Consider the following 25411-nt stretch of genomic DNA (forward strand, 5'->3'; position numbering starts at 1 on the left):
GGCTCACACAGTCTACACTAGCACATGCCTCTGGCTCACACAGTCTACACTAGCACATGCCTCTGGCTCACACAGTCTACACTAGCACATGCCTCTGGCTCACAGTCTACACTAGCACATGCCTCCGGCTCACAGTCTACACTAGCACATGCCTCTGGCTCACACAGTCTACACTAGCACATGCCTCCGGCTCACAGTCTACACTAGCACATGCCTCCGGCTCACAGTCTACACTAGCACATGCCTCCGGCTCACATGGCTCTACACTGGCTAGACTTCTGATGGGACTCTAACAACATATACTTATCACATTCTTGACGTTTGTTAATATTGAACTCCTAAAAAACTCAGAGCAACATGGTGACTAAAAAAGACAGTGGATGGAAAGTTCTACCGTATTCAGAAATGTTCTACTCGCTAAAATGGGAGAAGAAATCTAACAAAAATAGGTTAATAGCATTCAACAGTGATAGATCAAAATAATGAAATCCGATGCAGTAAAAATTACCATTATGTTGATAGTACAGCATGTATATGATTATATCATAATTATCTACAGCTAAATTAAAAAAGGAAAAACACAATTATACACATGCTTTTATTATAACCATAAAGAAATAATCATACCAAAACAGACTGGAGAAAAATATACTCAGGGTGTAACCATGGTTCTATCAGTGAAGTGTGTGAAAAGTATTTTATTTTTTCAGAATTTTCTGTCTCTGGGTGTGGTGGCTCACACCTGTAATCCCAGCATAGGGAAGGCTAGGATAGCAAGTTTTCCTCAAGTTCAAGGCCAGCATGGCTACAGAGCAAGGCCCTATGATGAAAAAACATTTTTTTCTGTTGTAGATTACTATTCATTTAAAAATGGAAGACAACTTTTTTAAAAAAGTAGAACAAGTAAAGACAACATAAGAGTATATGCTATTTGAGCTGCCCACTGTTAACACCATCTTTCCTGTCGCCAAGTGAATTATTTGCTGGTAGTAAATAGAACAAATGCCCTGAGTGCCTTTAAAACTGATCACCCCATGTCTGTACAAAGGGGTTGCTGGCAAGCTGGTTTTCTTGCAGAGTCCAGGCTGCGCACAGACAACAGGGCATGGCTGGAGAAGAAGCAAAAAGGAGCTGAGCAGTGCCCTGAGCTGCAGGGAGCCGTGCAGAGCTGAAGACACCACCTATGGATGGTCCCACATCTGCAGGGCTCCAGGAGTAAAACAGTGCTGTCCTGCACCATGACTGAAGGTGATGGTGCAGGGATGCTGTGGACTCCCACAGACAGAGTCCATCCTCCGTGACCTTTCATCGTAGGCCCAATTGGCCCCATGCTGCCCAGGCCACACATCCGTAAGGCACAGTGGTCCTCCTTTATCTGTGGCTCCACTTTTTTGCCAACAATCATTTATCTAAAAATATTCAGTAGAAATTCTCAGAAATAATCAGTTCCCGACTTTTAAATTGTGCCCCACCTCATGTTGTGTGATTTCATACCACTCCACTCTTCCTGGTAAGTACATGAAGCATCTCTTGTCTGGTGTGTCCACATGGCTGTGCTTTCCACCCATCAGTGACATTGCTATCACAGATATTAGATCCACAGTCACAGTATTTCAGTGCAAGCATTGCCACTTGTTTACCTTAGTAAAGGCCTCAAGGGCAAGAATTATAAGCCTAGAAACTCCAATACACTGACTAGAAGCCATAGAATGTACACACAGAGTGTCCTGTTTCTTCAGGCAGCCAGGAAGGGTCTTGAAGCATTCCCCACAGATAAGGGAGTTGACTATTCTATAAGCTTTTAAAACTTATCATGTATTTGGAAGTAGACAAGCTGTGGAGGTTTGAATGAGATATCCCCATGGTCTCAGGCATTCGAATACTAGGTCCCCAGGTGGTGGAACTGTTTGGTGAAGCTTAGGAGATGTGGTGTTGTTGGGTGATGCATATCACAAGAGGTGAGATTCTTGAGTTTAAAGACTTACAATGTTCCCAGTTTTCTGTCTTGTGCTTGAGGTTCAAGCAATGAGCCGTGGGCTGCTGTTGTCAGCATCTAATCCTGTCCCTGCTACTCTGCTCCACCATCACCGATTCTAGCCCTCTAGAACCTGGACTCATAACCCCAATAAACTCTTTCTTTTATAAATTGCCTTGGTCATAAAGCTTTATCATAACAATAGAAAAATAACTAATATAGAAGTTGGTAACAGGAGTGGGATATTGTGGCCATGCTGTTTCATAGAGAAATACAGAAAACGTTAGGACTTTGAATTAGAAAAGTGGTTGACAATGGTAAGCAGAGCTTAATGGGCCATCCTGGTAGGAGCTTAGAAAATAGCAGTTCTGAGAGTCATACACACTAAGAGTCACAGAAGTCCAGCTCAAAGAATTTCAAAGGAGAGCTATATTCGCAGTTGGGCCAGAGATCATTCTTGTGATATACTGGCAAAGAATATGACTGTCTGGTTTTATCCTAAGAACTTGCCTGAGTAATATACTAATTTCCTTGGTGGAGGAGGTCTCAAGATACCCTACTATTGACTCTCAGATGGTTGTTATTAATCACTCCTATGCAGATTTACCATGAAAAAGAGCAGGTCAGACAATAAGATACAGTTTAATTAAGAAAAAGAGCACCACAAATCTTAATGTTGCAGCCAAGGCTTGCAGACAAGGGGGCTAAGAGAGGCCTGATCTGTATTGGAATAAAGGGAGGGGTGTCCTCAAGACAAGATGTCATCCAGTTCAGCTTTCAACTCGTATAAAGAAAGGGTCTAAAGAATGTTTCTGCTTTTAAAAATCAACGACAAAGGGAAAACGTTACAAATGTGATTTAAGAGGGCCAGGCTGCACCCAAGCAGGCAGTCAAACTTGGCAGCATTGTCTACATGCTTCTGGCTTTAGAGACATGAGAGATACACAGTGTGTTGTAGAATCTTCCTCCATGGTTAAGGCCAGGCATATGGCAGGGAAATCCCTGCATGGAGGCCCTGAAAGGTTCCTACATGAAGCTGTGAAAGCAGAGGCCGGATTGCCTTAAAGACCCAAGAAATTAGAGATGCCAGAGTCATGGGGATATTTGCCAAAGAGAGCTGCAGACAGGGAGCAGAACCAACCCCAAGAGTGTTTGTTGCAGGCAGTAAGCTAGAAGGGTGGAGCCATCTAAGCCTTTTGACACTGGATATGGAGCTACAGGGATTTGTCCTGCAAATTCCATATTGCCTTGGTCAAGTATTTTTTCACTGTGCACCCATTCCTCTTTGTGGGAATAGTAATGTATATTTTATGCCAGTATATGTTAAAAGCATGTAATTTTCTTTTCAATTTTACAAGGGTTTACAATTAAGAGATTGATGACTTGAATGTCAGAAGAGACTTTGAACTTCAGACTTTTAATCAATGCTGGTATTATGAAAGACTGGGGACTTCTGAAGTTGGACTAAATGCATCTACAGTATAGGATGGCCTTGAGATGATGGGACCGGGGGGGTAAATGTGCTGGTTTGAATACATGGTCCCTAGCTTTGTCCCCAGCTGTTTGGGGAGGTTTAGAAGGTATGATGAGGATGGACTCTCACTCTCTGGAACCATATGCTCAAATAAACTTTTTCCTCTATAGGTTGCCTTGAACATAGTGTTTTTTTCACAGCAATAGAAAAGTAACTATGACAAAAACAAAACATCAACTGCAATCCAAAAGATAGTCAATTTACTAGGGAACAAGCAAGGACCCCCTGGTGGGGAGAGTAGCCAGGGTCCAGAGGGCAATGTTCCCTGAGGAGGTGCATGCCAGAAGTAAGTAGGGAGTGAAAATAATGCTCGAGTTTACTGAACCCAGTATAATAAAAACATTCTATTTCTTGGTTTTGAACAATAGGTAAGGTTTTTCCTTCAGGGATCTCTGTTATATTCCATTTGTCTGTCTGTCCTCACATCCATACATCCATACTATACTCTTGTTCATTTGTGTACTCAATTACTATTTATGCAGTGTCTGCTAAATGCCAGGAAGTGGTCTAAGCACTTGGAGTACATGAACTAAGAAATAGACACGACCTTATCCTTTTCTAGGGTATAGATTTCAGTGGATAAATACAAACAAACACAGACATCAATAAACAGATGATGCAAAGAGAGTATAAAAAAAAGAGTTTTAAAAAGTAAGAATAGAGCCATATGAGAGAGAACAAGGGTGGAGAAATGATTTAACAATGCTCGAAGTGGGTCCTAAAGAGATGCTGGCTTCAAACAGATGCCATGGCAGTGGGGCGATCATTCAGATACTGATTGAAGTCTCATGTACCAGCAATGATTCTGTCACACTGAAAGAAACTGTGTGGCTTGAGTGAGTGAAGGATGGCATAGGTATCCATGGAGGTGAGGTCAATCAGGTAGGGCCCTGACAGATAATGCAAGGACTTGGACTTTAATCTGAAAGAGATGGGCAGATGCTGGTGAGTGCTGAGCATGGGAAGGCATGAGGATTTTCCAGCTGTTCTCTATATAGAACAGACAGGACCAGACAGACTCAAGGTATGGGTAGGAAGATGGTTGTTGGGTGGGAGAGTTTGATAATGGAGACCAGTCATTGGCAGAAACAGGAGCCATGATTAGACTCTGGAATATACACATATATATTCCATATGTATATATATTCTATATACAACATATCCATAAATATATGTATTTGTGTAGCTTGTACATGTACATGTACATATGTGTGTTCACGTATATGAGGCCAAATGTTGACATCAAAGGTCTTCTTCAGTTGCTCCCCACCTTTGTTTTCTGAGACAGGGTCTCTCACTGAGTCTGGAGCTCACAGGTTGGGCTAAGCTGGCTGGTCAAGGAATTCTAGGGATCCACAAACCTCTGCCTCTGTCCAGCACTGGGATTAGAGATGTGAACCACCACACATGACTTTTATGTGGATTCTGATGATCTGAACTCATGTCTCATGATTGCAAGACAAGCACTTTACTAACTGAGCATCTCCCTAGGCCCTGAAATACATTTTGAAGACAGAGTTCAAAAGATGCTCTAGCAGTAAAGAAGTTGATGTGAGAGAGAGAGAGAGAGAGAGAGAGAGAGAGAGAGAGAGAGAGAGACAGAGAGAGACAGAGAGAGACAGAGAGAGACAGAGAGACAGAGAGCGAGAGCGAGCGAGAGCGAGCTAGGGCTAAGTCTCATATCACTGGTTTGCATGGAGAGTGTTGAAGGGAGTCCAAATGCACTGGGAAAGAGCAAGAGTTCTAACTGCCCTCCTCTAATGAACCCTGATACCTGACAGTGAATTCTCTTACCTACTCCTCAAAGTTTTCTTTGCTATTCTGACCCTTTAGAATTCCCAATTTGGTTCAATATCAGCTTGTCAAGTTCCATAAAAATATCCTTTTAAGATTTTGAGTAGAGCTACATTGAATTTATAGATTAATTTGAAAGTATTTGACATGTTAATAATACCTAATCTTTCTATCAATGAGTCTAATTTCACTTTTCATTTCTGCAAATTTTCTTGGATAGTCTTTGACACCATGATACTGTTTCTGCACAAGCCGACATGTTTTTATTTGACATTGTTCTATGTGCCCTGATTTGTGTTGTTCTTATAAAGATCATGTTCTCTTATTACATGTCCTTACTGCTTCCTCCTAGAGTAAAGAAATCTCACTGATTTCAGTAGACTTCCTCTAGACTCAGAGAACCCTAAGGAGTCTCATTACTTCTACTAGCTTGTCTCCAGGTTCTCAATGATTCTACAAGATGGAAGTTTCATAGCCTTCCCCCTTGCTGGCACCATTGGACAATGCTGAGTAAGAAGGGTGTCATAAGATGGCTTCCCATCCCTAACCATGAAGCTATCTCCAACTATCAACTAAGGAAAAATCATGTTTTTTCCAAAGGAGTCTCACTGGGTATATAAACCACACTTAGACGTAGGGCCCATGCCCAGCAGTAGATGGCCAACACAAAACAAACTCAATGGTATCTTTGTAGATTTATTTATTTGTTATCTTGTATTGCTTTATTTTGGCAATTTTTATCCTCTTGGCCTTTTGCTTGTGACTATGATTTCTGTTTTTACATCTTTATGGATCTTGTTTTTGTGTGTGTGCACATCTGTACTTATATGTGCCTTTGTGTTTCTTGTGCTTTTTCACCTTAAAAAAGTTCTGGTTTGTTTGCTTTCTTTCACCTACTTGTTTTCTAAAGAGAAAGAAGGAATGTGTGGAGCTGGATGGGTGGGAAGGAGATGGGAAGAAAAACTGTGATCAGAGTATGTTGTATACATTTTCAATAAAAAAAATGAAAAGACCCTCATCTCATACATCTTACTGAGAATGCCTTATTTGACTGCAAAGTACATATGAACATTATGTGCATGCAGTTCCCTCAGAGGTCAGAAGAGGACATGGGATCCCATGGAACTTGAGTTACAGATGGTTGCAAGCCACTGTTTAGGTGCTGGGAACTGAATCTGGGTCCTCTGCATGAACATCAAGGGCTCTTAACTACTAATCCATCTCTCAAGTCCCCATTTTATTCCCTTTTAACACATGAATTAATTGAGAGTATGCAGTTTAAAAATGTGAAATTGTTAATTGTTCTACCTTTTAATCTTTATTTCTAACTTAATTATATTCGGTTAGAAATTGGATTTTACTATATCCTGTTACAACTTATCTTGTAATTAGAACACAGTCAGTGTTACTTCTAAGTGATCCACATACACTTGAAAACTATAAACACTTTTTTGTTTCCTTGGTGTTGTTGACCAATAGCAACTCAGAGAATGGAGGGGTTTATTTCAGTTTATACTTCCAGATGAAGTGTATCATTGAGGAAAGTCAATACAACAACCTAAAGCAGAAACCACAAAGAAATGCTATTTGCTGGCTCAATCCCAGACCCATGCTTACTTAGCTTTCTTTGAGACCCCAGGACTTGTCGCCCAGAGAACGACACCACCCACCATGGGCTGGACTCTCCTATATCAATTAGCAACCAAGGACCATAGACATGCCCAAAAACCAATATTATCTAGGTACCCTCTCAATTGAACCCTTCTCAGGTAACTCCAAGCTGTTTCAAGTTGACAGTTAAAGCCAAATAGGAACATTTATGGCTGGGTACAGTGTTTTCCAGACATTCATGTACAAGCTTGAGACATGATAAGTTAAATTATATGGGCCCATTCAACATTCTAGCATATTAAGCTCTCTGAAATATTCTCTTATATCTCATACTCTCTTTCGTTCTGTTAGTTTTTAGATAACTGTAGGCTGTGTTGTTAGCATCTCCAAGTCCCTTGCTGTTTTACCTCCTTGGCATTGCGCCTTTGTTTACCATTTCTATCGAATGTTATTAAAAGTGTTGTTCTTAAAATTATTTTTACTAATAATAATGTCCCTGGGTTATCTTTATATATACATATATATATATCTTTTCCTATTCTCTGTTTTTAATTCTTCCATATGTCTTTGTTTTAGGTATGCATCTTGTAAGCAGCATATAACAGTATTTTAAAACTTGCTATCTTTTATTAGTGGTGTTAATATATTTATTCTTGCTATTTATATATTTTAAACTATTTACAGAGCCTTGTTTTCTGTTTATGAGCCTTTATTATTTTCTGTGACAGTATTCTACTTTGGGTTCTTTTTTATATTCATTCCCTTTGTCTTGCTCATTTAAAGACAAAAATTAGAGAAGTATTTTAAACACATACTTCATTTCCATGTTTTCCTAACACATCTGGTGTAACTCAGTATCCCAGCTGATATTAACTTTTTTCAACACACACACACACACATGCACACACATACATACACACACATACACACACGTGCATACACACATATATACACACACAAGCACACACATACACACATGCACACACACATACATACACACACATGCACACACACATGCATATGCACAGGAACATGCACATGCATGCACATACATATGTATCTGTGTATACACACACATATTCCAGACACTCTCACCCACAGTGAGAGCTACTTCTCCCATCACCCTCGGTCTCTGGAGAATTACAACACTCTGTGGTTCTGCTCCAGTCACCACTCAACAGAGGTATCCTTTCAGTGGCCTCTTGGGAGCCAAAACTTTCCAAAGCCTAATGTTTCACATGTTCACCGCCTCTCTGCCACCTCCGTGATATCACAGGTTGGGTCTCTGTTACCCTAAGTCTGAGCAGAATGATGGTATCAAACTGGGGCATAGCAGTGGGCCTCTGGCTCACAGAATGAGATCTTGGAGTCTCCATTTATTATCTAGAAGTCAACTGAAACTAACACTGTAAACATTCGACTTGACTACCAAGTAAAACTAGCTCTGTAGTGACACAAGGTACACTGAAACCCATTCTCTGGTCTCTACCTTCCCTCAAGCTGTGTTTAACACTAACATCAGCAAGGAAGTGAAATTATTCCTACAGTCAATAGATAGCCTGGTGCCCTTTTCTTTATATGACAAGAGGAGAGGAGAGGTGAAAGAAAAGAAGGAAAGGAGAAAGGAAGGAAGGAAGGGAGGGAGGGAGGGAGGGAGGGAGGGAAGGGGGGGGGAGGGGGGAGGAAGGGAGGGAGGAAGGGAGGGAGGGGAAAGGAAGGAAGGGAGGAAGGAAGGAAGGAAGGAAGGAAGGAAGGAAGGAAGGAAGGAAAGAAGGAAGGGAGGGAGGGAGGGAGGGAGGGGAGAGGAAGGGAGAGAGGGAGGGAGGGAAAGGAAAGGAAAGGAGGGAGGGAGGAAGGAAGAAGGAAGGAAGGGAGGGAGGAAGGAAGGAAGGAATTGGCTTTTGAGCTCATGGATCTCCCCCAAAGCCTCTGAGAAGACACAGCAGTACTTGAAAGAGGAGGAGATCGAAATTCAGATTGCTGAGATTGCTTGTATAAGGACAAGGAAGGCTGGGATTCAAGCCAGGCTTGCATTGAATTAAAAGCAACTGTTCCCTCTCCTGCAGCCACCTGGGACACAACCTCAGACACTGGACTAGACAGCTAAGCATGCTCCCAGTGAGCTAGACACAGCTTCTGTACTGCATTTCTCTGCATAGGGTTCAGCATCACCCACTAGATAAACACAGCCTGTGGACTCTAAGAAGATTAAAGGGCACTCTCTTGGGATTTATTACATGAATCCCTTTCTTTGGGAGACATAAACAATGTCTATTCCCTCCTCTCATGGTCCCAACATCAAACTAAACCATAACTGCTGCACCATTTGCACCCTGGGGACCAAGAACTTTATTGGGCTTCCTTACAGAACACTGGTGAGAAGTCACTGGCTAAAAAGCACCCATAGCCATTCTAAAGGATCCCTTCACCAGTCAACTCCCCCAGCCTAAATACTCTTCACACCTGGAGGAGGCTGCCTGCCATTACAGCAGAACTACATACAGATGGCTGGAGGGTGGGGGGAATCTTGGATGAAGGTTTAATAACCCTCTCCAGCATCCCCTTCTCTAAGGAAACATCAATCAATGGCCCAATCCTGATGGACTTTTTCAAGCAGGGACAGCTGATATAATGAAGATGGTAGCTGCTTGGGGGACAATATTATACAACCAAATTGATCTTCAATTATCAGTGACTATCGACTGGAGTAGACACTGTATGAAGCACATCTCCAAGGCCCTTCTCACTAGTTCTCTGTCCTCCTTAAAGGGACAGATCGAGAGTTTGAAGTCAGCCTGGTCTACAGAGTGAGTTCCAGGACAGCCAGAACTACACAGAGAAACTCTTTCTCCAAAAACCAAAAAAAAAAAAAAAGGGACAGATCGACAACCAAATGAGACCTCCCTCCAGGGCATGTAGGGATATACAAGTCCAGCCACAATGGGCAGTGCAGACCTATACTCTGAAGGGGAACTAGTCAGGGACAGGGGCAGTAGTAACTCTGTGGGCCCTAGTGACAGAAACTGGTCAAGCCACTGCTGATCCAAGGAAGGAATCGACAGGAAAGGAAGAATCTGAAGATAAGCTTTGACCATGAGCATGTGATAAAGATGGAATTATTCCCTTTGTTCTCCCAAATGACTTTAGTTTTACACATCGTGTTAAAAGACTCAGCAAGATGCCCTCCTTACCACAACTCTTACTTGAAACTTACAAATTTTAAAAACACTTTTTGCTAATTAGAGATGCCATACGGCAAGTAGGAGCTGATTGATATTTTTAATATTTGATGATGACTAATTGCTTTCTGTCCACATCCGTTCCTAATGCTGCTTGAACCTGATAAAGCATTCTCTTCAGGCTCCCCTCTTAATTGCACACATGCCCAGATGTGTGCATGTCTGTACTCAGCCTCAGCGTCAGGACTAAGCACTTCTGGGTTCTCACCACTGCCATGCTTCATCCCTTCCCAGGGACTGCTCTCTTAAGTCTGTATTCACACACAGAAAAGTTCAAGAACCAGAACCCCAATGCTGGAAAGACTCTTCTTCTACTCTAGCTTAGATGTCTTGAGAATGTTCAAAACTCCTTACACATTCTGGCAATCAGTTGTCTAGAAGAAGCTTGAAGGAGCCCAGTTCTCCTCGGTAGATCTAACAACAGCTGGAAAGCTCTTCCTCCATCAAACCAAAGAGCTGAATGTTCCTCTGTCCCTCTAGTCCTCTCCTTTGAGGCCACAGAGACCAAAGTTAGCCTCTCCGCCTTATGACAACCTGGTGACTCACTGACCATGTGATGGCAGAGCTTGATGGATCTCCCCTATGCCGTGAGATTCCAAGTCTTCACACCTACCACTCACCAGCCACCTCTGCATCCAAGGCCATCTGCTTTCCTTATGATGTACCCCAGTGAGTCTGTGGCCTTTAAAAAGACAGCAGACCCACAGATGCTTCCCTGGGGATGGTGTGAGGAGGCCCTGCATTCCCCTGAACAGAATGCCAAGCCTGGCTCTGCAAGCAGACAGAACTCTCCAGGTGGCTGGAGAGCCAGTGGCTTCAAGCTGAGCCAGAGGATAGCAAAGGGTTCCACAAACACAGACTTTCAATTCCGAGGATGCAAAAGGCTCCTGGGGACCTGTGGCTGGCTGAGAGAGAGAGAGAGTACAGGTTGCCTGCAGAACCTGACAAGTTTGCTCAGCAGCTGGCTGGGCCAAAGATGAGCCCAGAGAAACCAGAACCAGCATTCATTGTGGCAAAAAGCATCCTTCACTCTTCTGCTCCCCAGATGTATCTGTCACGGGCTCTGCACTCTGCAAGGTACTAACAAGTTGGTTTTCCCTTTGATAGAGGGTAGGAGATCTACAGAATGTCAATGAACAAATGGCCATGACATTTGCAATGGATGTCAGTTACCACAGAGGGATGCACTCAGTTCCAGCTCTCTCCTAAGAGAGAGTTCAGGGCATACGGAGGTGGGGAAGAGGCCCCAGATGGAGACATTTTCCCGAAAGCTTCCCGAAGCCATCTGCGGCCACTGCTGCCACGGTTAGCTTTCTTGAAAAGCAGTGAAATGGCAGAAGAAAACCAGGGTCAGCATAAACGGCTCTGCTTCTCTGGGAAGAAGAGGGGACAGATGGCAGGGTCAGTGCAAAGCCACTCCTCTTAGAGCACAGGTGGCAAGATGGAGGCAGGAACAAGACAGCTGACAAGCTGAGTGTTTACATGGGGCTGAGCAGTATCTGTGTGAGCCCTCGTGACCTGGTCAGGCACCATTTTGCTCTAGAAAGATGGTTAAAAAAAAATCAGAAGTGATAAGTCTCTGCTGCTAGCTTAGCCCATGGGGCATCCCAGGAATCCATGCTCAGGGCTCCACAGGTAGCCACATAACTTGCTATTGCAGTGTGTGCTTCCCTCTGAGTCACCTACACCCCCTGCACCATGTGTCATGCAGCCATTTACACTCTATATCTTCCTAATGACATTTCCTAATTCTCAGAATTTTCCCTGCCAAAATATCCTTCTTACAGCATTGTTTGGTATTCAGTAAGTGGTCAATAAATGTTTGTTAAATTCAGTAAAGCTGCAAGGCATGAAAAGCAGCAAACAGAACCCAGTGGGGTTTCTATACACCAAGAGTGACCTAGATTTAAGACATCCTGCTCAGCAAGAGCCACAAAAATAGCTAGGAATAAATTTAACCAAGAAACTAAATGAACTATACAATGAAAAATATAAAACACTGAGGAAAATAGACACCAAAAAGCAAAAAGATTATCCCAGGCTCCCATACTGGGAGAATTCAAACTATGCAAAGTGACTGACAAGCTCAATGCAATCCTAACCAAAAAAAAAAAAAAAAAAAAAAAAAAAAAAAAAAAATGACATTCGCCACAAGAACAGAGAAAGCAACCCTAAAATCATACCAAAACAAACAACAAAACCAAACCTCAGTCAAAGCGAACCTGAGCAACAAGATTTTTAGAAAGCTATAGGCACCATAATATCAAACTTTAAAATACACTACAAAACAACACCAATCAAAACAGAATGACCCTCCTACAACATCAGACACATGGGTCAATGGAACAGGACAAAGAAGCCCAAGATAAACACCACACAGTAATACCCAACTGAGTTTTTAACAAAGGTACCAAGAACATGAGGGAAGATGGAGCAGTTTGTCAATAAATAATGAGAAAATGGATAGCCATGAAAGTAGCACCTGGAAGGAAAATCCACTCAAAGAGGGTGGAATAGAGATAAAGCCAAAATGGAAACCACAACACTGCTAGGAGGAAACAAAGGGATGCTTCAGGATGTTGACATGAGCAGCCAGTTTTTGAATAAGACCTCCAAAGCACAAACAAAAGCAGAGGGAGATAAATGCGGCTATATCAAAGTAAGCTACTTCTGAAGAGCAACTGTGTCAGACAGCCTGCACAACGGCATGAATGTCTGAGCAGTATTCCTCGTCTGATAAGGGATTAACAATCAGAATAAATACAGCGATCAAATGGCCCAGTAGTAGATAGGATGGTGATGGTAATGACCATGAGAGTGGGGATGATGGCAGTGATGATTTTTAAATGAACAATTTATCTAAATGGACATTTCTCAAAAAAAGAACACAAAACCAACAAGTATATAAAAATATGCCCAACTTTATCAGCTGCTAGGAAAATTGCAAATGGAAACCACAGCAAGATATCATCTTACTGTAGCTAGAATGCTAAGATCAAGAAGACAAAAAATGCCGGGCGGTGGTGGCGCACGCCTTTAATCCCAGCACTCGGGAGGCAGAGGCAGGCGGATTTCTGAGTTCGAGGCCAGCCTGGTCTACAGAGTGAGTTCCAGGACATCCCGGGCTATACAGAGAAACCCTGTCTCGAAAAACCAAAAAAAAAAAAAGAAGACAAAAAATATTGATGACCATGTAGAGAACAACAGCCTTGTCTCCAGTGTTAAGAATGTGGGCTTCAGAAAAGGTTCAGTGAGTAGAAGAGCTTGCTGCATAACCATGAGGACCTGGGTTCAGATCCCAGTACCCACATAAATAAAAACAGTAACCACACATACACCTGTAACCACAGTGTTAGGTGTTGGAGACAGGAGGATCACTGGTTCCTGCTGGCCACCAGTGCAGCTGAAAACTGGAGAGCTCTGGGTTCAGTGAGAGACACTGCCAAGGAAATAAGGCAGAGAGAGATAGAGGAGAAGACCAGATACCCTCAGCTGGCGGTTGTACACTTGTACACATGCATAACCCCCAATTCATACCCCAACAAACACAGGATATAAGTAAGTACAAGCATCAATAGAACACAATATGGTGGTTCCTCAAGGATCCAACAAGTCCACTACTGGGTATTACCCAAAGGAATGAAACGAATGTGCTAAAGGGATGGGATGTCTGTGTTCCTCTAAAGGGATGTCTGTGTTCCTGTATTCACTGGAGGACTGCTCCAGGCAACCAAGAGATAGAATTACCCTGTGTCCACGGTGGCTCGTTGAGTAAAGAAAATATGCTGTATATGTTTATCTACACCCTAAGCAGAATACTATTTAGCCATGAAAATAACAAAATCAGAGAACTGGAGGATTAGCTCAAGGGTTAAGGACACTGATTCAATTCCCAGCACTCACATGGCAGCTTACAACTGCTTGTAACTCGAGTTCTAGAGGATCTGATGCCCTCTCTGATCTCCTTTGGCATCAAACATGCACATGATGCATAGACACACAAGCAAGCAAAACATCCATACACATAAGATAAATAAACATAAAATCAATTTAAACTAAAAGAGAAAGACATTCTGTAATTTACAATGCCACAAAGGAGCATATGCTACATGAGACAGGACAGTGTGATATAAATTACATTGATAGAATGCCATGTGCTGTTTGACTAACTGAAAGTAGACTCTGGGAATGAGGTTGTCTCTTGTCTCTGACTCAAACATGTTATGTATCAAGTGTGCTCCAAGACTCTCTATCCTGGAACAAACTGGGCCCTGGCTTTATAGCAGGGAGGATGTAGAACAGCAAACAGCTAAGGATATCAAAACACTGTGTCCTTGATCTCTGAGTGGAGCAATAGCAGGCTGAAAATGCTCTCTACCAGGTATTAGCATTTGCCATGCACGTTTAATTAGTCTGTGTGTATGTGTTCACATGTGTGTGCATGTGTGTGGACACCAGAGAACAATGTTGGGTGTCATTTCTTGAGTACTGTATACTTTGTATCTTGAGACAGGGTCTCTCATTAGCCTGATGCTCAACAATCAAGCTTAGGCTCGCTAAACATTGAGCCACAGGGACCACCAGCCTCCACCTCTCTAGAAGTGGGCTTCTATGTATGTGTCACCGCCTCAATGTTCTTTCCATAGGTGCTGGGAATTGAACTCAGGACCTTATACTTGTAAAGCAAGAACTTTACTGAGTTATCTCTCTAGACTCCTCCCACATTTATTAATCTTTTAAAAACTATTTTTATTAATTTATCTTTTCAAGATGAAAACTGAATATAATTATGGTACACACTGTATTAGCTCACATATCCAAGAAAAATCAAGCTAATTAATATAACGTTCCATGAATTTGTCATTTTGAGGGAGTAGGTAAGCCCACCTAATATTCACTCTCTAATGATTCTCTCGTGTCTGTCATATCAACTACAGTCATTTTCTGTATGAAAGCTCTCCAAGATGTGACTATTTTGTATCAAAGTGACATTTTACATTCTTTGTCAAGTGTCTCTCCCCTTTCCTTTGGCACCCCAAGCCTCAGGCCCTGGAACTCACTATTCCATTCTCTGCTTCTGTGAGCTTGCCTTTTCTAGACTCCTCAGGTGAGAAGATGGCCCCATCTTTCTATGCCTGATTTACCAACTGAGCATGATGCTCTTCAGACTTCTCCGTGTTCCATAATGATGGGTGTGGTGTCCTTCAGTGTTAACACTGAGCCCTGCTGCACTTTCTTTACCCAGTCGTCCACTGACAGGCTTTCTGGTTGAGACCTTGGTTCTTGTAGAAAGAGTGTTGGCAGATATGTGGGTAAATGGTGCTTGTGCTTTACTGGGGCCTGTGAAGGCCAGCTGCTCAGGAAGATAGAATGGCAGTGCGTAACAAACTTCAAGGAACCCCCAGCAGAGTATTCTATTCTGGGTATTGTCACCAGGAGGACGAAAATCAAGGATTCAAGGAACTCTGCACTCTTGTGCACATCTAACATTTTTGAAAACAGCTAAAGGTAACTGTGGATGGCTAAATGGATAAGTAGACCACGTTCCATACATACAATCAAATACATACATACATACATACATACATACATACATACATACACATGTATGCACACATGCACAGACAGACAGACAGACACATACATACAAATTACTCCACATAGAAAGGGAGAGATATAATATACACTAGAATGTGGTTGGACTGTGAGACATTCTGTTGTGTGAGTCAAGCCAGTCACAAATGGGTATTGCTTGACTCCATACTTAGACACCCAGAGCAGTCAGACTGGTGAAGACAGAAGGCAGGATGGGAGTCATCAGGGGCTAGGGAAAGTGGGTTGAAGACAGGTGTATAGCCACAGCTTGTGGTTGCAGGATGCTAAAGATTCGTAACAATGTAAATGCATTCACCAACACTAAATTGAATGCTTAAAACTGTTTAAACAGTAACTTTTCTATACATTATTTTAACAATCAAATAAATTATATCATAAGTAAGATCTTACTTCATGTTGCTATTAGAAAACGCCAAGCCAATTTCATTCTGAGTTTTATATACTACAAATTTATAAATATGTCTTATACTCCTTATCTGAATAATTCTTTTTAAATTTTATTACATTTACTTATTTATGTCTACGTGTGTACAGGAAGTGGGCACACATGTGCCACAACATACATGTGGAGATCATAGGACAATTTGTGGCAGCTGGTTCTCTCCTTTCGCCAAGTGGGTCCCAGGGATTGAACTCAGGTCCCCAGGCTTAGTAGCAAGTACCTTTACCAACTGTGCCATCTCAAAAGCCCTATTTTTCTTTGATCTAGTAGACTTCAAATGTATGTTGCTTTACTGTACCTTGTATATATTTTCATGTGTTTTACAGTCAAGCCCAAGATAAATAGCTGAGGAGAAAAAGAACAAGAAAAAGAATGCCATTTTTGTATTTCCTGTACTTGACCAACGGTACTCAGGTTTTCTTCAGACGTACTAGCTGGGGCTTTAGGTTCAGCTCTGTGGTAGCATGTTCTCCCGGCATGTACAAAGCCCTGGGTTTCATCCTCAGTGCTCAAAAGTAAAATGCTAGCTTGGTTCACTGAGGCTGAATAATCAATTCTGGTTTTGTGGTTGTCTACATCTGTTTACTGTCTGTGAAACATGGGTGTGGAGAGAAACAAAGGAAACACAACTGAGTGCAAAACAATAAAACTGCAAGTGCTCCCCAGCCTAGCTTGGGGCTTTTTGCATGCTTTCTTGGAAATTTGAGAAATGTCTGCCACATTTGTAAAAGAAATTAATCCTTTTCCTGTTTAAAAAAATTAAAAGAACAGACCTGTTGGGTGTGGCTCAGAAGAAAAGGAAGATGAGAACATTCATAATCAGCTGGCTTCATAGCTGAGATCAAGAGCTCTTTTCAGGGTACGGGAGTGGGGGGAGCCTGAGCTGGGCTAGTCCAGTCCAGTGTGGGAGGGCTTTGCAGAAAGCTCAGTACTGGGACCTGGGTGATGGGAAGTCAGTTTTGAGAACACAAGGCTGTCACACTCAATGTCTTGGAGACGAAGGTCTTGTCTGGCATTATAAAGGAGGGATGTAGGAACCAATGCAGCTGAATGAAGCTGAGATCACTCTCCAGGACCTTGCTAAGGAGTGGTAACCCAGCAGCCCCTCAAGTAAGCCAATGAGCAGCACTGTGGGGATCTCATGCTCCCTTTGGCCCCATGGCCTTCTCTACAACAGTCTGACCCAAGTCCTGTGCTGTCCTTGTTCCCCATCTTCATTCGATAGACTGCACATAAAAGGGGCAGGAAATTCATCCAGCAGCACACAGTTCCACTGAGAGTCCCCAGATCTTCCTGGACCTCTGCCCAGCTGTTCTACTGGGAGGGCTTACCTTTTGGATTTTTGGTGGGGAGGGGGTCTCCAGTCAGGGTTTCTCTGTATAGCCCTATCTGTCCTGGAATTTGCTCTATAGACCAGGCTGGCCTTGAATTCACAGAAATCCACCTGTCTCTGCCTCCCTAGAGCTGGAATTAGATGTGTGCCTGGCACCCTTGGGCTGGCACACTACAAATGACTAAAGTTAGTATAAAAGTGATGTCTAAACCAATAAAGTGTTGCTGTGGTAAATATCATCTTACTCCTGCCCAGAAGCATCCTTCAAGTACAGACAATTCCCACCTGAACTCCACTTACCACACCCTCCCAGGATGTCCCACCAACAACCCACAAGCCTATGGTAGCTATAATGACAGCCCATGCCAAAATTCTAAAAAATTACATCGATTTTTTTTTAACTTGATTGCATGGTTCTTATACATGACCTCTGTAGATGACAACATTGTATTATAGTGGAAAAATATGGAAATGCCTACAAGAATCATGTCTCTTCTCTCCACTACAGACAAGCTCCTTCTCTCTCAAAGCAACATGGCTACCTTTCCTCAGTCACACCACAGGCCCATGTTCAGAAGCCTCTATGCCCCATCCCTCTGACATCAGGCCTGCCTGCATCTAAGAATAGTAAAATGGAACTCAAGATCATCAACATGAGAAAAAGATACAAAAAACAAACTTGCCTTAAAATATATCTCCAAAGCTAGGGATGTAAATGGGAGAGATTTTGCCTAGCAAGCAGGAAGCCCTGGGCTTCATCTTCAGTACTTCATAAAGAAGATATGGTGGTACATGCCTAGAAGCCTAGTACTAAGAAGCTGGAAGTACAGGGATTATGACTTTGAGGTCATCCTTGGCTCCTAGCCACTTAGCGAGTTCAAAGCCAATCTGGGATATATGAGATCCTGTCTTAAAAACCAAAAGTTTACAATGACTAAAGACTGCCCTTGAAGGTGCTTCAGAGGACCTGGGGCAGAGGTTCTTAACCTGTGGGTCACAATCCCCTTAGAAATCAAATGACTCTTTCACAGGGGTCACGTATCAGATATCCTGCATATCAAATGTTTACAGTACAGATCATAACAGCAAAACTACAGTTATGAAGTAGCAATGAAATAATGCTATGGTTGGGGGTCACCACAGCATGAGGAGCTGTATTAAAGGGTCACGGCATTAGGAAGGTTGAGAACTACTGGGCTAGGGAGAGGTGCTATCTCTAATTACCCATTGCCTCCTCATCTTGGAAGCTTGCTCCAGTTCTCAGCTTGCTGTCCCATCAGTCTTGTGGGCATAGATGGACTGCTTAATTACAAACATTTCCAGTCATTCTCCTCCGCCTTTCCCCTGGAATGTGTGTGGCTGCCACTCTTCTACTCCCAGACCCAGCTTCAATGGTTTTCAGTCAAGGTTCAGGGAGAAACCCGCCGCACCGGGATTTGATTATTTACCAACATAATGTTGGCTGCAAGCCAGCGAGACACCAATACATTTTCCTTTGAAGCCTGACATATTGCCTGCTGTTTCTAAGTCTGTTTTCTCAGCTGGCCAACAAATAACCAGGACTGTTTAAAGAAAAAAAAAGTCACAATTCCAGGTGGGGAGGGGAGTGCTGTTCTCATGATGGGTTCCTCATAGAGACACTGATCTCATTCTCCCAAGGTGACAAAGGTGTCCCCAGGAATGGAGCACATTATCAGGCCTCTGACAACTGCTGGTCCCCATACCCCTGTGACCAGTTTTTCTGTATATTACTTTGGGAAAGGCCTGCAGAGGTCTGGCCCTGGTGGCAAGGGTATCAGCATGCTCCCCGGTGTCTTAGAATACACTGGCATGTGTTCTCCTTGTCAAAGGGCCCGCAACCTGACACAGATCACAGCCTCTCAGAAGCTGTTGTCTCAAAAAACTACTGTGAGGCTATCAGAAACCATCCCATGTGTAGTTACCATATACAGGCATGGTTGTGGATGCCAGGAAGTTCATGCCTGACATCCCTGTCTCCTGAGAGGCTCTGCCTCTGCCTCTGGCAGAGCCTCTCAGCTAACCATTGAACTGATTATGGGGTTCCCAATGGAGGAGGTAGAGAGAAGACTGAAGGAGCCAAATGGGCTTGCAGCCCCATGGGACAAGCAACAATACCAACCAACCAGAGCTCCCAGGGTCTAAACCACCAGCCTGGGAGCCCATAGTGAGGGACCCATGGCTCCATCTGTATATGCAGTGGAGGATGGCCTTGTCAGGCATTTGTGGGAAAGGAGGTCCTTGGTCCCGTGAAGGCGGATGCCCCAGTGTCGGGGGATTCAAGAGCGGGAAGTGGGGAGTAGGAGGATGGGTAGGGGCACAACCTCATAGAAGTAGCAGGAGGGGGGATAGGATAAGGGACTTCTGGGGAGAGATGGGGAAAGGGCGTAACATCTGAAATGTAAATAAATAAAATATCCAATAAAAAGAAAAAAATAATAAAAAATTTAATTGAGACAGGAGTCTCATTCTCTCATATACAGTCCAGATTGGCATGGAACTTGTGATCCTCCTGTCTCAAGCCCCTACATACTGCCGTTACATGAGTATAACCATGCGCAGTGTAGACATTGTTTTCAAGGACAAGCCTTCATATTGGGGAATATCAGTTTGGATGGCAAATAGATGCTGAAAGACTGTAAAGTCTTAAAGGTTTTAAAATTTAGGGGTATGGATAAGTGCCTGTGTGCAAGTAATGTGTGCACATGTATGCAGGCACATGGGAAGCCAGAAGGGGGCATCAGATCCCCCAGGAGCTGCAATTACAAGTGCTTGTGAACTACCCCACATGAGTGCTAGGAACGAAACTCGGTCCTCTGCAAGAGGACTGTGCTCTTAACCACTGAGCCATCTCTCTATCCCCTAAAATGTCAAATGACTCCTCTCAACTGCAGCTTGTGACCAGCGTCCCTCATCCTTCACTCACGGCACACCCTTCTCGATTAGTAAGCTCTTATTTTTTATTTGCTCTGATAGATCCTCTTGTCTGTGGTAAATTTTTCAGAGGAGGAGTAGCCGTTCTGAGCTGACAACACTCCCATGACCCTGGGGGCTATAGCCTAATGCTCTGCTGAACAGAGTGGCCCACAGCCATCAGCTGTCACTTTCATTAAGATATTAGGAGCGGAGAAAAACCGTCCTGACACAGGCATGGAGATCTGGCCAAAGATGTTCTCATAGGGGAGAAAGTAGGCTCCCAGCTTGGCTACTCCTTCATCTCCAGATGCTTCAGTTTCTCTGCCCACTTCACAGGGCACTGGACAGATTAGAGGGAGGGTGGCCACAGGGTGCTCCCAGACAGCACAAACAAAGGCATTATGTAACTGCAAAATGTTTGCTTTCACTTTTGCAGAGTGTAAGCTTCCTCTAACCTGTACGTGAGCATTAGCAGCAAGCCTGAGGAGGACCCGGGACCAGGGCCTGTGTTCTCCCCAATAACACCAGCCCAATCCATGAAGGGAGGGGGAGGAGATCTGGGGAAAAAACATTTACTGACAGACTACAAAAGGCAGAATAAAAAAATATCTTGAGTTTAAAATAACTTGTAGAGATTGAATGCCAGAGACTTTGTTTAAGGAGCCATCTCTGACTATAGAGCACAACATACGTCTGTATTTCTCACACCAGCGTGGCCTTGATCCATCAAAGCTGATCTACAAGCCTAACTGCAGCTCAGCAGTCACCAGCAGACTGGATTAAACCATAAAGCTGCCCTGTAGGCATTCCATTTAGCGTGTTCGAATCTTCAGCCACTAGATGAAGTCACAGTTGGTGACACTGTTTTGGCATAATGTATTGAGACCTCCAAGGCTGAAGGAGGAGTTTGGACAGGTAAAAAGTACCACTGTTGCTCTGGGTAACTGACAGGCAGGCAGATGCAGCCAGTGCTGTCTGCATTATTTGCTACTAAAATCGAAAGGGGGTGGAGGGAGCTGGAGGAGACTTCGAATTTTCCCAGCAAAAGCTGCATCTCAAGAGTCCTTCAGAGCACTCTGGGAACACACAGGAGTTTACAAATCAATTTACTAAATTGGCTTGGCTGGAAGTCATGCTTTTGTGTGTGGATCTGGCTGAAAGGCATTTTTTTTAATCTATCAGGCCCTAGTGGGGCTCCTTCAAGCAGTGTGGAGAAAAGTGACATCAGAAAAAGATGTCAGTTCCAAACCAAGTAGGAACAAACCCTGCTCCAAAGCCCCAGCAGCCCTGAGTAAGTCACATGGCCTCACAGAGCCAACTGCCTAGCTAGCCCACTAGCCTCTTGAATGCTGGCAGTATCAAAGTCAAGTACTGTCTCAATCTGGCCTTTTCCATGCAGCTATAGGTGACCCAGATGACAGGACCCCCTCCCCACACCAACCATTCTCTCATCTCCCATAGCCAGGTGGACAAGTGACAGGAAAGGATAAGAGCTCTGGAACCCCCATTGTGCAATGACTGCATACACTTAGCCAAATTGGGAACTTCATTTAAGCAGCAGAGAGAGCCAAGCTGTACTTCTAAAGACAGAATTTTTAGATTTCAGGCATATGCTATTTTTGGTTCTGTATAATTTTGCCCTTTAGATATTGTGAACTTGAAGAATTCTGCAAGTAGTCCGTCTCCTTTTGTTTGTTCACTAGTTTGTTTTTCAAATGAGCCCTCAGATGTAAAACAACCCTTCTGCCTCTGACCCTGATGCGAGTGCTGGATCCTAGGCATCGCTGCCACACTTGGCTCAAACCATCTTTGTTCACGTCACACCTATCGGCCAGTTGGCCAATTGCAGTGCACTTCCCAGGCTCCCTGTGACAGATGAGCCTGGGGTCCTGAGTAGGGAGGAGGTAGAACAAAGAGCCCAGACCCAGAGAGACCCAGATCCACTCAACAGAAAGCTGAAGCATGGAGACAGTAGTGTATTGCCCTCAGTCAAACTTTGGTGAGGTTGTAGCAAACCTCTAAAACCTCTAAATATGGAGTGGAAAAAGAAAAGGAATCTCCACACAGAGTCACATGCCCTGATGTTTCCAACTCTGAGGTCAATGAGTGCCTGCTAGGACATGCCTGTGTCACTTGTCACTCTCAACAAGGCATATATTAGTCATCACTTTGTCAAACATGTCTGAGAAAATAAGTTATTGCTCATGGGTTGAATTCATGATGGCTCAGCCCATCATCTGAAGCCTGTGGTAAGGCAGAGGAGCATAGTGTGGTGGCCATGGTGCAGCAAAGCTGCTGATCTCATGGTGGCTGGCAAGCAGGTATGTAGGAGGACAGGCTGAGATTCCAAGGAGTGGCTGAAGGGTACATTTCCAATGATCTAACGTCCTTCCACTATGCCCCCTCTTCCCACAGTGCCACCAGCTGAGCTTCTGGGGACATTCCAGACTCAAACTATAACAATACAGAATGCAGTTTCTAGCATGTCATGGTTGTCAAGTCAGAGACTTAAAACAAATAAAAATAATCACAAGGATGATTTGGACATCAATAAAAAGGATATCTTACTGCGATTTAATTGCTAGGGTACAAAGGTTAATATGACTAAATCAGAAATCCCAGTGAACATTCTAGACTCTAAGATACAGAGTGTCCATTGTTATAAGAAGTCTTCTCTGAAACTGAAGCCCCCATTTACATTTCTAAGCACAGTGATTTTAACCACCTATGGGTACATGTTAAATGGTGAGAGCCCGTTGGAGCAAGGTTGACTGTTAGGAAACACTGAACGCCTGCTTCATAATTCCCCAACTGTCCCTCCTCTGGTTTCGTTCTGATTCTGCATCTGGGACTAAGAGAACCTTCTTTCCTGAAAGTGCTTGTTTAGGGACTGAGGCAGTTTTTTAAGTCAAGTATATTTGAGTGCCTATAAGCAGCCTTGTGCCCTTGCAGAGACGACCAGGAAGAACACATCTTATGAATGGCTGCTGGAGAAGGTGTCAAGTCAGGTGACATAAAAATTTCTAGAGTGATAGAGATCTGGAGCCTATCCACAAGGTGAAAGAAACAAATGGGAGAGACAGCTGGACCTCCAGTTAAAATTCTGGTGGTCAGAGGTGGCCATGTCTGAGAAGACCTCAGGGCTTTGCTAGAAACAACTTTCTTAGCTGTTTCTTAGTTGTTTCCTGAGGCAACAGCAAGGAAAGAAAGAATCGAGCTGATGTGAAGAAGGGAAGGAGGAGAGGAGGCAGGGAGGGAGGAAGGAATGGAGGGAGGGGCAGGCAAAGAGCTGCCAGAAGCAGGGATATTTGGAAAGTAGTGTGGGAGACAGAAACTATGGAGGTGGAAAACATGGACAAAGAAGACTTCTTCGCCACATGGTTTCGAATTAGCCAAAAACTTCAGCTCAGCTTCACAACTATAATTTTTAGAAGTATAACCAAGGACTGAACTCAGCTCTGCTTGAAATATTTTTAATTAGTGTTTTCTACCAATGAGTGTGCTCAATTCATGGAGAATAAAGAAACCATCCAATTAGAAATGTATATCTGTGGTGTGTGTGTGTGTGTGTGTGTGTTTGTGTGTGGGGGTGGTGGGGGTGGTGGTGAGGCTAATAATAACTCCAAACAACTTGACAAAGTTATACATCTATGTGAAAAAGAAAGAAAGCTCAAACACTAAATTAATGAGTATGGACAAAAGAAATAGCAAACTTATAGTGTGCTATCTGGGCTGTCAAAGTTAGACAAGAAAACATACTGGATTCTACAAAGCAAGTATTCCTGGGCCCAGAAATTACTAAGAACTCAAGAGTTTTCTTGGCTGTAACGACTTGTAAATATCTAGAAGAGCCCAGATTTTGAAGCCCCGAGGACACTTACTACAGCTAAGAAAGTTGGCAGGAAGCTTTGCACAGTATTTGGGTTTTCTTTCTGAGTTGATATCTTACCAAATACAGCCATCTGTGTTCCCTCTGGGAAAGGTTCAACCGTTCTGTTGCCACTGACATGGTGTTTGGCTGGAAAAAGAAAGAAAGAGATGTGAGTTTAAGTGTAAAGTTTGACATGCATCCTAACACATGTCATTAAATGTGCCAGCGAGCCTGTTTCTCTTCATGAGTTAGGGACACACCAAATCTTACCCTCTTAAGAGAGTTTCAGGTATCCTTTTTTTTTTCTTCTAAATTTGTGCACACATGTGCATGGGCACATGTGGGGTTGAGGAAGTAGACATACAAATGTGTGCATGTCCATGCGGAGGCCAGAGGTTAGCCTTGGATGTCATTCATCAGGTGTGATCCACTTTTGTTTATTTGAGGTCTTGTTATTGTTGTTTGTTTGTTTGTTTGTTTGTTTGAGGCAGGATCTCTCATTGGCCTTCAGCTCACTAATTTGGCAAGGCTGGACGGTCAAGAAGCCTAAGATATTGCACCCATCTCTGCCTCCCCAGCACAGAGAATAGAAGCACGTGCCATAACAACCAGTTTTTTACATGAGTTTTAAGAATCAAACTCAGACGCCTATGTTCAAACAAACATCACGTTACTGACTGAGCCATCTCCCTAGCCCTTCATATGAGATTCAACCTCAATGATAGGACATGTCCTTTTGTAAATGAATGTGTCAGGGTCCAAGTTCTTATAGACTTGGATAACTGAAAAATGCTGGACCCTTGGTTAGAGGGCCTCTACTGAAGCTGACCACACCCAGAGAACAAGAGAATCCCTGTAATCCAGGTTGAGTAAGAATACTTCCTCCTGATGATGCCTAACAATCACATATTGATGAAGTTGGTATTCAAGAAGCATAGCTGCAGGCTATAGCATCCCACAGCAATTCAAGCACTATCACAACTGCCTTGAGGACCCCATGGATATCCAGGGCTTCTCAACAGTCCCTCAGCCCCAAAATCTCACCACCAGTGTAAAGCAGGG

General features: G+C 43.3%; 1 protein-coding gene across 1 annotated transcript in view; it reads right to left on the reverse strand.

Annotated features, from left to right (window-relative positions):
• Msra (methionine sulfoxide reductase A) overlaps positions 1-25411 on the reverse strand; it is a 316146-nt gene that overhangs the window by 163084 nt on the left and 127651 nt on the right. The window contains exon 2 of the mRNA XM_028758755.1: positions 24428-24496. Within this exon, the coding sequence (XP_028614588.1) occupies positions 24428-24496 (69 nt within the window). The remainder of the gene's footprint in view (positions 1-24427; positions 24497-25411) is intronic.

Source organism: Grammomys surdaster, unplaced genomic scaffold (assembly GCF_004785775.1).
Source record: "Grammomys surdaster isolate TR1022 unplaced genomic scaffold, NIH_TR_1.0 126219, whole genome shotgun sequence".
Lineage (NCBI taxonomy): Eukaryota > Metazoa > Chordata > Mammalia > Rodentia > Muridae > Grammomys > Grammomys surdaster.